The 17018-nt window shown below is 35.0% G+C and overlaps 1 protein-coding gene across 1 annotated transcript in view; it reads left to right on the top strand.

Moving 5' to 3' along the window:
• The window catches only part of LOC126748270 (elongation of very long chain fatty acids protein AAEL008004-like), a 55165-nt gene extending 41113 nt beyond the window's left edge, over window positions 1-14052 (top strand). Inside the window, exons 3-8 of the mRNA XM_050457382.1 lie at window positions 6542-6732; window positions 10929-11009; window positions 11060-11116; window positions 11173-11415; window positions 12774-12938; window positions 13002-14052. Of these exons, the coding sequence (XP_050313339.1) occupies window positions 6542-6732; window positions 10929-11009; window positions 11060-11116; window positions 11173-11415; window positions 12774-12938; window positions 13002-13199 (935 nt within the window). The 3' untranslated portion in view covers window positions 13200-14052. The remainder of the gene's footprint in view (window positions 1-6541; window positions 6733-10928; window positions 11010-11059; window positions 11117-11172; window positions 11416-12773; window positions 12939-13001) is intronic.
• The last annotated feature ends 2966 nt before the right edge of the window (window positions 14053-17018 follow it).

The raw sequence follows: 17018 nt of genomic DNA, 5'->3' as shown, positions 1-17018 counted from the left end.
CGGATAAGCAAGCTTCACTCAGATGGCTGACACAGGGGCATCTTAATTCGGAAACTGAAGGAGACCTAAGTACCTTGTCAAAAACTAAAAACTAACGAAAGTACATATTGATAGGAAACGTAGAGAATTTGGTGCTTAACCCGAAATCGTAGATAATATAACATCAGGTATGACCAAGTAGCAGAAATCGTACACCTAGGACTCCTAAAAGCGTGCTAAACGAAGACACACCATACTACCAATATAAAACCAACCCTGTAGAAGAAAATCCTTTAAAATATACTGGGATAAGAGGACACAAGACAACAAGCTAGATGTAACTGTAACTGACAAAAACAAGAAAACAACTTATCGGATCAAAAGAGATATAAATGGTGATCAGCTATATGTCGACGTAACTCGAATTGAGTGTGTTTAATAATATTATGTTTATTAATATATCTTGGAGCAATCATAAATGAGAAATGGAACAGTGCACAAAAAATAAATGTTCTAGAGAAAAAGCAAGGAGTGTATGTAAACGAGAGTAAGGCACTTGAAATGCTATGTCTTTTCTATTTTATTGTATGGCATAGAATCCTGGATACTTACAGAAGCCACCACTGAACATCTTGAAGAATTTGAAAGGTGGTTGTATAGGAAAATGCTCAGAATACCATGGACCGCTCACATTACAAACAAAGAAGTGCTAATAAGAATAAAAAAAGATCTAGAAGTCATATGTACCATTAAAAAAAGAGAACTAAAATATTTGAAGCATGTTATGAGAAATAAGAGCGATACTCTCTACTGCAAACCTGATTAAATCATTGAATTAATCAAGAAAAAATTGAAATAATTATTGTTTTTTACTTTCAATTTTTCTTCATGCAACTCAATTAAATTCATACAATCTAATTAAATCAATGAATTTATTGATAAAAATATTTAAAAAAAATATAATAAAAAAAAGTATTTTTATTTTTAACCTCAAAATGCGAATTTTGAATATTAATTTAGGAATTTTAGTTCATGCACTTTTTTTTGATGATTTGACACAAAAAAAATACAATTTTTCTTTCTAATTTTTTTAATTAAAACCCTTTTAAATCAATGAAAATATTAAATAAATTAAAATTACATATATTTTTTTTTTGAATTTCAATGCATATTTTTCATGATGATTTACCTAAAAAAAAACTATTTTCCTTTTTAATTTTTTTAATTAGAACCTCATTAAATCAATTATTTAACTAATAAAAATATTTAATCTTCTGTTTAATTTATAACAAAAAATAGCATATTTAAATAACATTAAGGTAAAACATTCATTAAGTTTAAATAAATAATTATGTAAAATAGCACTAATAGAATATTTTTTCTAATTAGCAAAGTGTGATAAGGCATAATCAATTACTATTTTTAAAATTAAATCAACTGTATTATAATCTTACTGGAACAGTTGATTCAGAAAAAGGTTTATAAAAGTGTTAATAAAAGATATTTTTTAGATGCTGTTTCCAAATATTTAAAAAAAAAACTAAAATTTTAAAAATCTTTAGTACTTTGTTTCCGACATTATTTAATGTCGTAGAGCAAAGTAAATGACACGAGTATTTTCCATAAGATCTTCATTGGAAAGATAAATCGATAATTTTTGGGAAAAAAATTATTTTTGTTTTTTTTTTCAAATTTCTCAGGATAATGTAGGATTTTTTTAAATGACATTTTAATAATATTCGAGATCCCCATTCCGAAAAGTTCTATATCCTAAGATGCTCTAAATATTAATACAACTTTATGACCATGAACGTTATCCCAAACGCCAGCATCCTGGATACAAAAAGTTTATTGCGGTTCATCGGCGGCTCGCTGAGACAGGCATGTTTAAGACCAAGATGCATGATACTGATGTTGCTCGAACCGTAAGAACGGTCAAATTTGAAGAAGAGGTGCTTCAGCGAGTTGCCGATGAACCATCAAATAGCACACGTGAAGAATATGAATGCCAGTAACGCTTCTGTCTGGCGGGTACTACACAAGCAACAACCCCATCCTTACCACTTCCAGAAAGTTCAAGGTATGACTGCAGCCGATTATCATCCTAGAGTTCAATTTTGTCGATGGCTTCTGGATCACATCATTGCACAATGTGTGTGTTGTCAATGTTTTGTGGACCGATGAAGCCTCTTTCACAAGAGACGGTATTTTTAATAGTAGGAATAGCCATGTTTTGGACGAAGAAAATCCTTATGCAATTTTTCCAAGAAAACATCAGAATCGTTGGTCTTTCCGTATGGGCAGGCATTGTTAACACGTTGAGTGCCATGAGAAGCAACATATGTTTCACATACAAATTTTTTTCTGGGGCCACGTGAAACGTATGTGTTGCACACGTCGAATTGACTGTCGAGCCTTGTGCAACAGCTCTTGCTTCTCATCTCCATAAGAAATACATGGGCAATGAATCTATATGGCCTATGGGTACAGCAAATGACTTTGGCCTGTTATTATGTACGTATTTTAATTGAATTTTAGAGGGTAAATAATTTAACATATTTTTGTAAGTTTTTTTATTACAAATGCAAAATCAACAAAAAACAGTGAGTTTGAAATTCTACAAACCGTTAAACTAAATAAGAAATTAAAATTAAAACAAAACAAAATACATTCTGAAACAAAACAAAATAAACAAAAATTATGTTTTCTTACAGAGTGAGCCAGACTACAACTAATTTTACACAAAAAAATCAATTATTTTTAGTGCATTCATGTACCTCAAAGAAGCACGAAATACAGTAATGTTTTTTACAAATTTCACAGAAAAATGTTGTATTTTTGGCTTTCGTTTGGGCCGGATAAGTTACGATAGCATTCAATGCATCGTCTTCGGCACTCTTTTTCCGTTAGCACATGTTTCTGTTCATTCCTGTTTGTCGCTGGTTCATTGTCAACACAATTTATGTCTAGAAGTTCTTCACACAAAATCTCTTTGAAAGTAGTGATACTAATTTTATTTTGTGTAACAGAACAGTATAAAATATGTGCATTTACAATAGTAGTTCCTAATATCATTTCTATCGCAAGTTTACGGTACCACGTGATACCTCTCCTTAGTGAAGAACTATAAGCTTTTAGTTGGTCCGACAAATCGATGAATGCCTTTGAATTGTTATAATCCATCACAACTAAGGGCTTTACAATTTCTTTATTTCGCCGTTTTATTGTAACAACTTCGTCGGTATGTTTAGTGCTCAACATGAGGACATCTCTTTTATCCTTCCATTTAGATATAATATCACCCTGATTTATTTTCTCATCAACGACCACTTTTGGATTCAGTTTTCGGTTTTTCCTAAGTGTTCCGACTAAATGAGTATTTTGCGCAAGAAGTTTGTGCGTCAGGCTGATGCTAGTATAATAGTTATCGGTATATATTGTATACCCTTTGCCTAATAGGTCAGCAAGTAAATTGTTTACTACACGAGTCGGTACAGGTTCATTATTATTATTCTCCTTGCCACAATAAACACTTAGATTGTATGTGTAGCCACCTTTAGTACACAATTTAAACAATTTTACACCAAATTTGTGCTGCTTGTTCTTAATGTACTGGCGGAACGATAAACGTCCCATAAATGGTACCAATGTCTCATCGATACATATGTTTTTTTCTGGAACAACTACTGAGTGGTATATCGATTTTAATAAATTTAACAATGGAGTGAGTTTTCGAAGTTTACTTGTATCAGAAAAATCCTTATTATCATGAAAGTGCCACATTGCAAGTAAAAGTTGAAATCCGTTGCGGGACATTATGTTTTTAGTTTTATTATAGTAAATGTTTTTAGTCGACCAACAAGAATATAAGTGAGGCATTCGCACTAGACCCATCCAAAGTAAAATTCCTATAATTTTTTTTAATTCCTCGGGATTAGTTTCTTTCGACTTTTTTAGTCTAGCGTTTACTTCAAGCTGTGGATCTGTTAGTTTTTGAGCGGCATACCTATTTGTTTCTATAGCTATTAACTGAAAAATTTCATCATCCAAAAATATACTGAAAAATTGTAAAGGAAACTATTAGGAAAGCTTTCATAAATATCAGGTCTGATTCCTACATTCTGTACAGTAAAATCAAACTTTTTTATATTGGTACCTGTCACAGGAGACCAGGTCATATCCAAATTCGCACAATGATTGTCTTTGTTATCAACATCTACCATATAATTTTTTATAACTTTCTCTATTGTCTCCGAGATGTTGGTCAATTGGTCATAGGATGTTGAGGGTTGATCCGTCACACCTGAATTTGGAAATAATTGGTCATGTGATCTGTGACATTCGGATTTGGCAAAAACTGTTCACGTGATGTTGAGGGTTGACATTTCTTGATGCTAGGCCTAATAGAAAATATCAGTATAAATTATGTCTTAAAATTTTCAAATAACTATATACCTTTCATATATCCTAGTTTTTATTTTTTTATTTGGTGGCTTAGAATCAGTTGAATCATAATCGCTTGATGATGGCATGTAGTTATCAGTGAAATCTTGACAATCATCAGAGAGATACTCATCCATGAGTTGTTGCAACAGCGCTTGATCCTTCTCGTAGCTCATTTTTTATACTCGCAATAAACGCACCTACTCAAGCAACGACCCGAAACCAACTAATTCAAATTATTCGAATGGTAACAGACATGCTCAAACAATCCCGGTACGCGCGTCAGTCACGCACTCATTGCACCCCTGCCCTCGCACACTATTTTGCCAATAGGACTGGAGCTACTACACATGATCTTGTTGCGTGAAACGCGGATGTCTCACGTGGCCAAAACTGACAACTTTTTACTCATAGGCCGCGTGAAACATATGTTGACTTACACTAAAAAATATGTTTTTTTTTTAACTAATTTTTTTAAAACTCGAAATGTGTACCTAATTATTAATACATAAACTATTTTGAACTAAATATCGCAAAATTAAAAAGTGGCCAGATGGGTTAGACTTTTTAGCAACATTGCGGCACTCAACGTGTTAATGATTATTTAATTGGGCCATACCTTCTACCGCAACGGTTAACAGGACCTATTTATGTGCGTTTCTTGGAGGAAGTTCTCCCAGAACTCCTTGAAAATGGTCCACTAAACGTTAGACAGCAAATGTGGTTTCAGCATGATGGAGCGCCGGCTCACTTTGCTGTACAAGTACGCGAATATTTGGCTCAGTGGTTTGGGCACCGTTGGATTGCCAGAGGTGGAGCAGTTTCTTGGCCTCCTAGGTTACCCGATTTAACGTCGCTCGACATGTAAAGTCTTTAGTCTACGAAACTCCAGTAGAATCAGAGCTAGACTTAATTGGACGAATAACAGCAGCATTTGGAATCATTCAAAACGAGGATCAAATATTCTTATTGTACTCCACCGAAATCATGTGCGGCGTTTAAACCGGTGTATTGAGGTTGGAGGAAGACATTTTGAACAATTATTGTGATGGTATCATATACAAAAGGTAAAAATAAATGCATCAGATCCTATTTAGGTAATTAATATTTTATCTAAATTTAAATGAGTCTTAGGGCCGTAGTGGCGTAGTGACACATTTGCGGACATGGGTTCCTATACTCAAATGGATTCTACTGTTGCACTGAACAACCCCTAGAAGTTTGATCCCATAGTTCTGAAACACCCTGTATTTGATTTTTTTAAATATTAAAAAATTATTTGGATAATATTAAACAGTCTTGACCAAACACGACTGACCGAAACCGCAAACCAAATTAATGAATGAGTAGTAAAATTTCACGTGAAAATGCCATTCAAAATTCGAAACGTAATTTGTCAATAAATTAACTTCATTGTTATCCCACCGGTATTTATTAAATAAATATTATTTTAAGAAAATAATATGAGATTTTTTCGCAGAATATTATTCATGAGATTTGAATTTTTAAATGTTCCTTTTAATCATAATTATCGAAAAACTTTTGAAAGCCACATCTAATATTTTTTATAAAAAAATATATTTTCATGACGCATATATGGTACACGCGTTCTACTATACTAACATGACGCGCCTATGTGGGAAAATTATAAAAGGACTTGAATTATAAAAAAAAGGTTGGGAAAGCGTCAAAATTCAAAACCGGCATTCGACCTGTGACACGTATATGGGTCACGCAGACTGGTCAAAAAATAATTATCTTCGACATATTTGTACGTATCCACGTATATGGCGATTTACAATTTATCCCAGGTAAAACGAGAAAAATGTCATATTATGGTCGGATCATATGACTTCAATTCTATTAGTGTTTTCAAAATAGATATCTTCGAGAAAATTATTGTTTTGCAGACGATACAGCTATTGCCGGGCATGATTCTTAAGTCAAGCATCAATGGTCCTAATCCAAGAAAAGCAATTAAACATTAAAAATTTCTTCTCTTGAGTTGGGTCTGCTCCAGGTTTTCTGCTGTTCATCACAATATAAAAATAATGTACTAGAAATTGTTAATTTTAAATAAGACATTTCACTAATTTTTAATACTAATTTTTTGTTTTAGATCAACGAGTAAAAGACTGGTTCTTGATGAGTTCGCCACTGCCAACGTTATGCATATGCTTATCTTACGTTTTTGTGGTTAAGGTCTTAGGTCCTAAGCTCATGGAAAATAGAAAACCCTTTGAGTTGAAGAAAATTCTCATATACTATAACTTGTTCCAAGTTATATTTAGTTCGTGGCTGTTTTATGAGGTATGTCCATTTTTTACACAATTTTTAAAAATAACCATTATGCCGACTTCTTCAGAGTAACACTGCTAGATAAACGCGTCACGGGGATTCCATCGACGATACTAAACTACCGTAAAGGCATAGGAAGTCATATAAAAAATTCCTTTTAATGTCAAATTAAGTTTCTTATTCATCAGCCTAGGAGTCATGAGAAATTACTTTAAATGCTTGTAAGGTATAGGAAACTCAAGGACAAAAGAAATTACATGAAAAATTACTTGAAATGTTGTCTAGAACTATTATCTGTATATACTTTCAGTGATTTACTTTCTTGTTTCTGGATTATTATATCACAATTTCAGCAAATGGTATAGATACTGAAAAGTACTTTTGGAACTCTAAGAATGAGTAGAAAAAATTTGTTTATTAGCCATTCATTAATAACTTGAGACATCTTTCAGCAAGGAACTGCTCCTCAGACAAGGCATAAATTTATGAATTTTGTCAAACTTGCGCTCCCATCTACCATTAGTGTACCAAATTTCAATATTCCATCTTCAGCACAATCATAAATAGAAGAAAAACACTTTTAAGCCTCCTTAAACCTCCTCCTTCGATTATCTTGATTCCACCTCCAGAACTAACCCTCATCTAAAAATCCATTCACATTTCACCTTTATCCACTAGTAACGCTGGCTCTAACTGTTACCACTTTTTTTTTTCGTTTTTTGGCCTTGTTCTTGGCAGATTTAGCCACTTGTTCCAATATAGAAACTCATTCATAACAGAACAGACCACCTTTTTCATTTTATTACCATTTTGCAATTATGTAGATGATAGAATATTGTTTGAACTGATGAAGGCCTGCGATCTGGAATACTTGAAGAAAAACCAAGACAAGAGACCTTCCAATCTTTAAGAAATCTTGGTATTCCATAATCTTTTGTTTAGATTGCGTCTAATATCAACATTTTATCTACTCTCTCTAAGATACCACTAACGTTGAAAAATACTAAGGCAATATCTAATGGTGCTCTGTATAAGGCTTTCGACTGTGTGGATCAAAGAATATTGCTGTCTAAAATAAATAAATATGGAATAAAAGTTATTGTCTCGCTCAGAACCAACTAGTTTTTAGTATTAATTGTGTGTCTATAAAATACGTACGTCTTTCAGCACTGAAGTTTTTGATCTACCACAGACAGTTACAGGCCTATACATAGAGTTTTAGACCCCCATCTTCCTTCTTGGACTCTGTGGATTCTCTTCTTAGAGAGTCCATACGTTCATTCCTTGTTTTCCTAGTTAGCTGATGATAAATAGCAAGAAGTCATATAATAGTGTCCTGTGACCTTTGTAAGGCTTTCGACTAAGTGGATCATAGAATATTGCTATCTAAGATAAATAAATATGGATTAAGAGGTGTTGATTTGCAGTTGATGTCTCGCTCAGAAGATCGTTGGTCATGTAATAAGTCATAGTTCAGCTTGCTGATAATTGGAGTTCCCTCATCGTCTTTTTTATGAAAAATCATAATTCGTCAGGCTCTGACCGAATTTCACTATGTCTGCTCTCTGAATTCATTAGTCTTGCATAAAAGATGCATTTTGGTCTTATATCAAAAAAAAAAAAAATGGTTACTCCGTAGAGGTGATTTGGGCAATATCTACCCTCCACAGAATACTACAACAAGGTTATATAATTGTGTCTAGCGATCTGTCTAAGGCTTTCGACTGTCTGGATAAAAAATTACTGTCTAAGATAAGTAAATATGAATTTAGAGGCGTGATTAGAGCTTCGCATTTACTGTCTCGCTCAGAAGAGTGTTGTTTCAGGGTCTAGTAATAATACAGGTTCAGGGCCTATACATTTTAGAACCACATCTTCTCTTTTGGACTCTTTGGATTGTCTTCCTAGAGAGTCTACATTATCATTGCCTGTTATTCTAATTGGCTAAAGTACTGTGAACATTTCTATGACATTCTTAAGATAATTTTATAGCTTTTGTGCTTTGCTTTATCATTAGCATATAAATATTGCCCCCCTTGTTTATTTCATGCTTTGTAGTTCTCTCATAAATATGTCATACAACTTTCTTTAAAAGATCGTAATTCTTCAGGTTCTGCCCAAATTTCACTATATTCTATCATGCTTTCGTCTTGCAATAAATTAATCTTGAATGAGGGATATATTTCTGTCCTGTCTTAAAGAAATTATTCAGTCAATTATTTGGCAATATTTATTTGATCTACCCACTTTAAGATACTGTTAAGACATAAATAGTAAGTGTTCTGTGATCTGTCTTCGACTGTGTAGGTCATAGAATATTGCTGTTTAAGCTGAATAAATATGGATTTAGAAGTTGGATCAGGTTGATCAGAAGTTGTTTCCTCTATTCCTACAGCCCTAAACTGTGAAACGAGATTCATAGAGGTCTAGGACCAACTTTATATTTGCATATTGTATGTTAACGATTTTAGCTTACTCTAACTACATGGACAAGTTATTCAATTTGCCGATAAAACTACTGGGTGGCATCATACCCACAAAGATATTCGATCTTTTATTATTGAAGACCTGCTTAAATAATATTAGATATAGCAGCTGCTTATTGTATCCCTTATTGCACTAGATTCTAACTAAGCATTTTCTTCAAGAGTCTTTTCTCTGAACATGTGTCATGGGTATACCAACCTTTCCAGGTAATTTTTCATACTCAATTAGTGAACCAAGCCAAGTCTCATGAAGCATTACTCATAAAACAATTAACTTACTATCCTAATAATACTCAATTATTAAGTCGTAAATTCTTTTAAATATACTAAACCTTTGATTGCACATTTTGGTCCAGACATTTTCATCCAAATCACTTTTTTCATATCTGGCTCATCTATATCTATGTCACCCTTCATCGATTGAACGATTTCGTTAATAAATTCCGCTGCTGCAATACCAACAGCTAGTTCTACAATAAATACCACCAATAGATAGACTAAAACAAAAAAAAACTGAAATAATCACTTTATTTGAACTTGAAAAGGAAGCTGGAAGTAAGAAATATCCAGTAGTTACTAGCGATGAATCTTAAGAGGTTTGTAAATGACTGGACTAGATGTCTGCCAGCCGAGGGAGGTGTAGATGAGGATTTGGTGTTGATATGCAGAATTATGTCCTGACGAAGAGCTTACTACAAGAGTGTAGTAGGGTATAAACCTTAAAGAGTTGTCCATTTACTTTTCTGGCTTGGGTCTTGGCATGGCGGGCCCATGAAAGACGACACCAAGGTATTTGGCATGGGTAGACCATCCAAGAAGAGTCGGAGTTATGGGTTTCTTCTTGGAAAAGGAGACTGGTCCATCAGAGGTAGGACTGGAAACTGATACAGTTTTTTATGGGGGCAGTGGACGTAATGGAGGTTTTATCAGCATATTGAAATTAAGTTATGGATCCTGGGTTAGGAGGTCGTTCAATAAGAGAGCAAGAGTAGAAACAGTTGTACTCTTGGTGGTAGAAGTGTAAAGTCGTCAGCCGTGATCCTAGTCAGAATCGTTGGTCAGAAAGAAGCAGGGCCTGGGGACGTGAAAAGTTGGCATGGACCATTTGAATATCAAGCTGTCATGCTACATCTTGTCAAAGTCTTTGCTGGCGCCGTTGTTCAATTCTGCTGGAATAAAAGCGTTGCATCGAGATCCTACTGTAAAGAGCCAGCAAAACCATATACATATAAACCCAATACTGGTAACATCACAAGCCAACATAGAAGAAAATCTTGTTATAACACATAAGTACATCTCACAGTGAAATTGAGCAATCTGCGTATGCTTTCTTATCGTTGATTGGCTATAGCCTAAACAATCGCAATATCACTCATGCGCATTGGCGAATTTTCTACTGTAAGATAGACTTCTACAAAATTTATATTAAGTATATTATTGCTTTCTCTTTTTTTTTTGGATTTAAATTGAGTTTATAAATATATGAGTAGAAGAATTAGCATCATTTTCTCGTTGATGTCTGTCTCGTTTTGTTGTACGTACTTCAGATATGTAAATAACGGTCCACTCAAGCTTTACTTAAGCCAAATAAAAGATTTATGCATAGTAATGTAAATGTACAAATTGTAAACTTTTGAATATTTTCTGCAATGTTTAGTGGGTCATCAATATTTGTACAGATGATTTTAAATTGCTATTTTAATTTTTTTTCCCATTTTCTAGGCCTCGGTATCAGGATGGCTTAATCATTACAGCTTGAAATGTCAGCCTGTGGACTATTCCACGAATCCATTGGCAATGAGGGTAAGCTGTTATTCCAATAAAAAGACTATTAATTAACTAGTTTTTTTTAGATGGTTCGAGGATGTTGGTGGTACTATTTTTCAAAGTTTACAGAGTTCTTTGATACGGTAATTTGACACTTTATCCAATTTTCTATTTCAACTAAAAATTGTACACATTTCAGATATTTTTTGTAATGAGAAAAAAATTTGATCACGTATCGACGCTTCATGTAATCCACCATGGCATTATGCCGATGTCAGTCTGGTTTGGAGTTAAATTTACACCAGGAGGCCACTCTACTTTCTTTGGTTTTCTAAACACTTTTGTGCACATCATTATGTACACGTATTATCTGATCGCAGCCCTCGGACCACAGTATCAGAAATTCTTGTGGTGGAAGAAATATGTGACCACTATACAGATGGTAAGAAATATTTTTAGATAACTATTTTTTTAATGGCTATTAAATATTGTTTTTCTTAAAACCATTTAATTGAACATTAAAATTTTAATAGTCTTTGGGCAATTAAACATTCTGTGTAATTTGCATGTCAAGATCATAATATATAACCGAAAACTTTGCAATAAAAAAAAGCTTAAATTCAACTCTGATATATATTTCATAGTTGTGCAGAATTACATCATAGCGTTCTGCGCATTACATAATGATAATTTACGAGGTACATCATGCCATTAATTAACACAGCGTGTATACATTTCTGTAGACAAGGAAATAGAGGAGAAGCTGACGTGGCAGAATTTTTTTTTTAATACACGCAACGGCGCTCATGCCAAAATCAAAATCTTTGTCTTCTTTCTGTCGACAGACAGAAGAAGAGAAAATCGACACCATAAAACGATTTCAGCCTTCTACGCATTATAAGTAATCTGTGGACATATCAATTTAAACAGCTTGAATACAAAGTTAAATATCCTCTGATGCAATCATCTTACTCTTAGTGAATGAATCTCTGCAGGCTTTCATGATGTTAGACAAAGAAAGACAAGAGAAGTACGGGGGGTACGGATAAATCAGCTGACGTGGCAAAAAATTATTTTTCATAATACACCTATAAAATTTTCAATGCAGTAAACTAGATACTCTCTGTGCATTGAAGTCTGCCATGCCATTGTTTAACACAGTAAGGGATCCAAAGTAACATCCTCTGATTGTCAATGTCAAGATATTAAGATATATTCAATTTGCTGTAAGTCAAGATTTTATGAACTTTCGATGCAAAAATGTTATTTTCGCCTCTCGTTAAGTGATGTGCTATTCTTAAGGAATAAATGTCACCCTGCAAGAAAAAGAAATAAATTAATTCCGGCAAAGTTATTTTTCCAAATGCGCAGAACTCGATTTTAAGATACCAGTCATTACTGGACAATAAATATCCATTGTTATGCCTAGATCGCTTTTCGTCAACAATACTTATAGGGCACTTTTTTCTTAATATAAAACCGTGAGTTTCTGCCTGGATAACTTTACACATTGGATTTTTTTACATCATTACAAAAAAGTTAATTTGAGATTTTGATCTGCAATAGTTCTTAAAATATTTCACTATTAGTGGCAGTAGGTTAGTGATTGATATTAATCTCTTGGACGTATTTTACATTTGGAGCTGGATAATTTGGAAAGTTTTGCCTGTAGCTATTATTATGGTTTGACTATAACCTCCTTAGAAAGACATGAACTAGAGTGTTTTGTGTTTTCTGCTCATATCTACATTTCAATATTATGAAATGGCTGAAAAGATTATGTTTTATGTTTTTTTTTAGATCCAATTTGTTCTTGTGATGGTGCACGCGTTCCAACTTCTGTTCATAGATTGCGATTATCCCAAGGCATTTGTTTGGTGGATAGGATTGCACGCAGTAATGTTCTATTTCCTCTTCTCAAAATTCTATAAGCGTACATACAAGGGCAAAAAGGAAAAATGCGAGGTGAGTAATATTTTGTGAAGTTCTGTCTGCATACTAAAGTGTTATAAAATGTTTAATTTTCAGACTAATGGAACATATTACGAAGGCAAAAACATGACAAATGGTTCAGCTAGAAGTTCGAAACCAGGCATATGTTTTACTACCCAGTCAGCTCTCTACGAAGACGAAGATGTTAAACAGATGTCCAATAGTTACACGACGTCAGAAAACTCAAAACTGAAAAACCGAGCGTTCGTGGACCGGCAACTCAAGACAAAATAGTGATTTAGTTATTAGATAAATTAGTTATTATTAAATTTCAAGCAGCTGAGATTTGTATGTAAAAAAGGTAATTTTTGACTTTTTTTGGTCAAGTCAATTTTAATATAACAGCCCAGTCTCAGCAATGGTAATGTACATATACAATTTTAATGTCTATAATTTAGCCAGTACGGTATACAACAAATAAGTACAATAAACTTAAACCATGGATGCCTTAACAACAGTTTTAGGGGCAACAGAGCATGTTTACGAAATTGCTACAATTTCGCGACCTAGTCAGTCTTCCTTTAATTGCGCATGATTTTCACGGTATTCGCGCATGTTCCAACGTTGTAGGACAAATGTCAGTTGACCAGTGACATGCGCAATGGAAGGACTGCTATGTTTTTCATCGGCTCAATAGTCTTGTCTGGATTTACTGGGAACCTTCTGTCAGAAGGAAACATGCTCAAATTTATATTGTTAGTAGTCTATTCCATAATTGTACATCTATGTTTATTTAAGCGGGTAAATGTATAATTAAATTATATGATTAAACTCTAAGTAAATAGGTACAGGGTTGGGGACAAACTTTATTACATAAATGTGTGGAATATGTATATGTAGATAAGGCATTAATTCACCTATTGCTTGTACATAGATTCAGTGCTTAGAAATCATTCGTATCTCAAGGCGCATATGCCGACACGTGTACAATAATTAATTTGATCAATGACGTATTCTTTGACTCTTCTTTAACAATTTTTGCATTGTCAAATATAAAACTATGTATACCTTAATATTTATAAAAATAAATTTATTTATAGGTATTTACACTGGTTATAAGACAAATACAATAGAATTTATAAGGATATATATGTGATTTTATTGAAAAAAACACTGGTCTGTCATCATAAATGGCCGCCAACAAAATGCTGGTCTCTTTCATTCATTGTCTTAGTTTCTGTAGTTCTTCTCCTTCTTCTTCCTATAAAAGCTGGATGGGCCGAGCACAACGTGGTTAGACAAGAATGACAGCTGTCCTTAACAGGTCAAACCAGATTATTGTCCATATGAGAAGACGTATATATGAAAAGAAGAAGAAATATCACAGTGCTTTTGTATATGCGCATGCAGGGTTTTTTTAATTTTAACACGCGCCTATGATTGGTCCAATTTGTTGGGCGGATGTAGTGAGCCTTAATTTATTCTTATTCTTAAATCGAATTTTTGTGCTTATTATGAAGAATCAGTAATATGATATAATTGATATCCTAACTAGTTTTCTCTCTTTCTCTCTTTTTTTTCTTCGTGTCCCTGGGAAAACTGAAAGTTCTGGAGTAAGCTGGTATAGCTATTGCGAGGGGTTCTACTTCAATAAATTACTCACACTGTATTGTGAAGCGGGATAAATAATGCAAGAAAAGTCCGCCATCCTGAAAGCTACATTGCCCGATCCTGCAAAACTGGAAGAAAACTGTGCCACACTAAGAGAGAATTATGCCATCTTGGAAGAAAAGATTTTAGAAGGCAAGAAAGAGTTAAAGGAAAAAGTTCTTTCATTGGTGGAGGAAAGGTCCAAGAAGTTCAAAACAGGATCATTCAATTAGCTGCTCAGTACGTCGACCTTTAGCAGTGGACCACATTAGAATGAAGTTTGTGCCAATACGAAATCTGTTGGGCTTACGCGTCATAAACCGCCTCAATTTGATGGTACTGTATTATGGAATATTTATGACAGTCAATTTGTAGCAGGTGTAAATGCAAACGGTTGGTTACCCTTGAAGAAGGCGACTTCTCTTACGTTGAGAAGTTGCGTAATCGTAAGAGATGCTACCGTCAGCCTACAAAGCATGTCCCTCGAAGAGCAAGAAATCTGCGCCCATCTAGTGAGGCATTTGGAGATGCGTTATGGCCAGTCAAACCTGAAACATTTCTACCACTCAGTTGAAAAATCGGTTCCAGAAGTCAGAAGACTCCTTGCTGAAATTGCGCGTTCGGTTCGACTGGTATATCCAAATGTCCCGGAAAGAATCATGGAACGTTTAAGCATTTCTAGATGGACTCCGCGATAGTGGAATGAGCGAGATGCATGCACGGATCCTTCGATTCGAGACTAGCAAAACCACGAATAAGGGCCATCAAATCCGGCAAGTGATTCCAAGAGAGGACAACTACCTTGAGGAATCGGTCAAGCGGATGATTACAGAGGCGATTGAAGGACGAAACTGCCAGGACCGGAAGTTGGAGTGTTGGAACTGTGGCAAGGCAGGTTCCACTCCCGTCAATCCGGAAAACTAAAGCAGGTCGATGCAAAAAAAACGATCGTCAACCTGTATTTAGCAAGCACTAGTAAAAGTGAATACCGCCCACGTCTTATCGCTGCAGTACCATAGTAATAGTGTTTTCGTTGACGTGCGTGTGGATCGAACCACCACACTGTGCTGCTGGATACAGGTCCAACAAAGAAAATTATAACACCCAACATAGTAAAATATACATCTAGAACTCGACAATCAAATGGACTCTATGAACAACGGGGAATCAAGCAAATGTCCTTGGCAAAACAAATATCATGTTCACCATAGGAAAAACCACATTTGAATATCCTGTGATAAAATGGCTGAAGTTGAGGATGAAGTGAAACTCGGGACGGACATGATGGATACGAAGACGACTGCAATGCATGATGAGGATAGCAGTCCGGGAGATCCTTTTACGTGCTGAAGGAAGTATTCCAACTAGGGTAATGAATGTCAATCATTATCCTGTGTTCTAAAAGAAGAGCCGGAGTTAAGACACTGCTCTGCAGTTTCAGCAATACTTTGAGAAGTTGCGGCTATGGACATCAAGCGAGAAGCCATTTTGAATGAATTAGAAGAGCTGGTATCATCGTCAGGCAACGACCTAAGGCCACGCACCAATGAAGGGGCTGTGGCATTTGGTGCATCATGATGGTCATGTTTTTGATACTGGGAAGAAGGGGTGACCAACATAGTCCAGCACAAAATTAATACAGGAAATGCTCATCCTATCCGTCAAACAGCTCGAAGACTACCACTGGCCAAGAGAGAGGAGACTGATAAGATTATTGTGGGTATTGCCAAAGAAGGCGCCATAGAACCGTAGCAGTCCATGGTCTTCACCAGTGGTACTGGTAAGAAAGAAAGACGGCTTGATCAGATTCTGCGTAGATTACCGGCAGCTTAATGACCTGACTAAAAAGGACAGCCTCTTCCTCGCATTGATAACACTTTGGTTCAGGCAGGGTGTGCCTCAGTCAAAGATCTTTTCCACGGTAGACCTGAAAAGTAGATACTGGCAAGTTGAATTCACCCCTGAAGTTAGGGAAAAGACGGCTTTTAATGTTGGTGCTAGATTATGGCAATTTAACGTAATGGAATTTGGATTGTCGGATGTCCCCGCCACTTTTGAACGGCTGATGGGAATGATTTTAAGAGGACTTTTCTGAAAGACTTGCATGGTTTACCTTGATGACACTAGTGTGGTAGGAAAATCGTTTGAGATTAATGTTAAACCCACAAAAATGTCATATGTTTCAAAAGGCTGTGCAGTATCTGGATCACGTGGTTTCCAGTTAAGAAATTGCGGTTAATAAGACCACACTGTTAAAGATCGGCAAGTTCCCACAGATAAGCATGAGCTACGTAGCTTCTTGGGATTTCTACTATCGACGCTATGTAGACCGACTTGCAAACATCTCAAAACCATTAACCAGATGGCAGAAAGAGAGCGGAAATTCCAATGGTCCTAAGACTGTCAGGAAGATTTTGAACAACTCAGAGACGCTCTGAAGTCCATCTATCATGAGATATCCTT

This window comes from Anthonomus grandis, chromosome 22 (assembly GCF_022605725.1).
Source record: "Anthonomus grandis grandis chromosome 22, icAntGran1.3, whole genome shotgun sequence".
NCBI classification, from domain to species: domain Eukaryota; kingdom Metazoa; phylum Arthropoda; class Insecta; order Coleoptera; family Curculionidae; genus Anthonomus; species Anthonomus grandis.
This window is presented reverse-complemented; position numbering and strand designations above follow the sequence as displayed.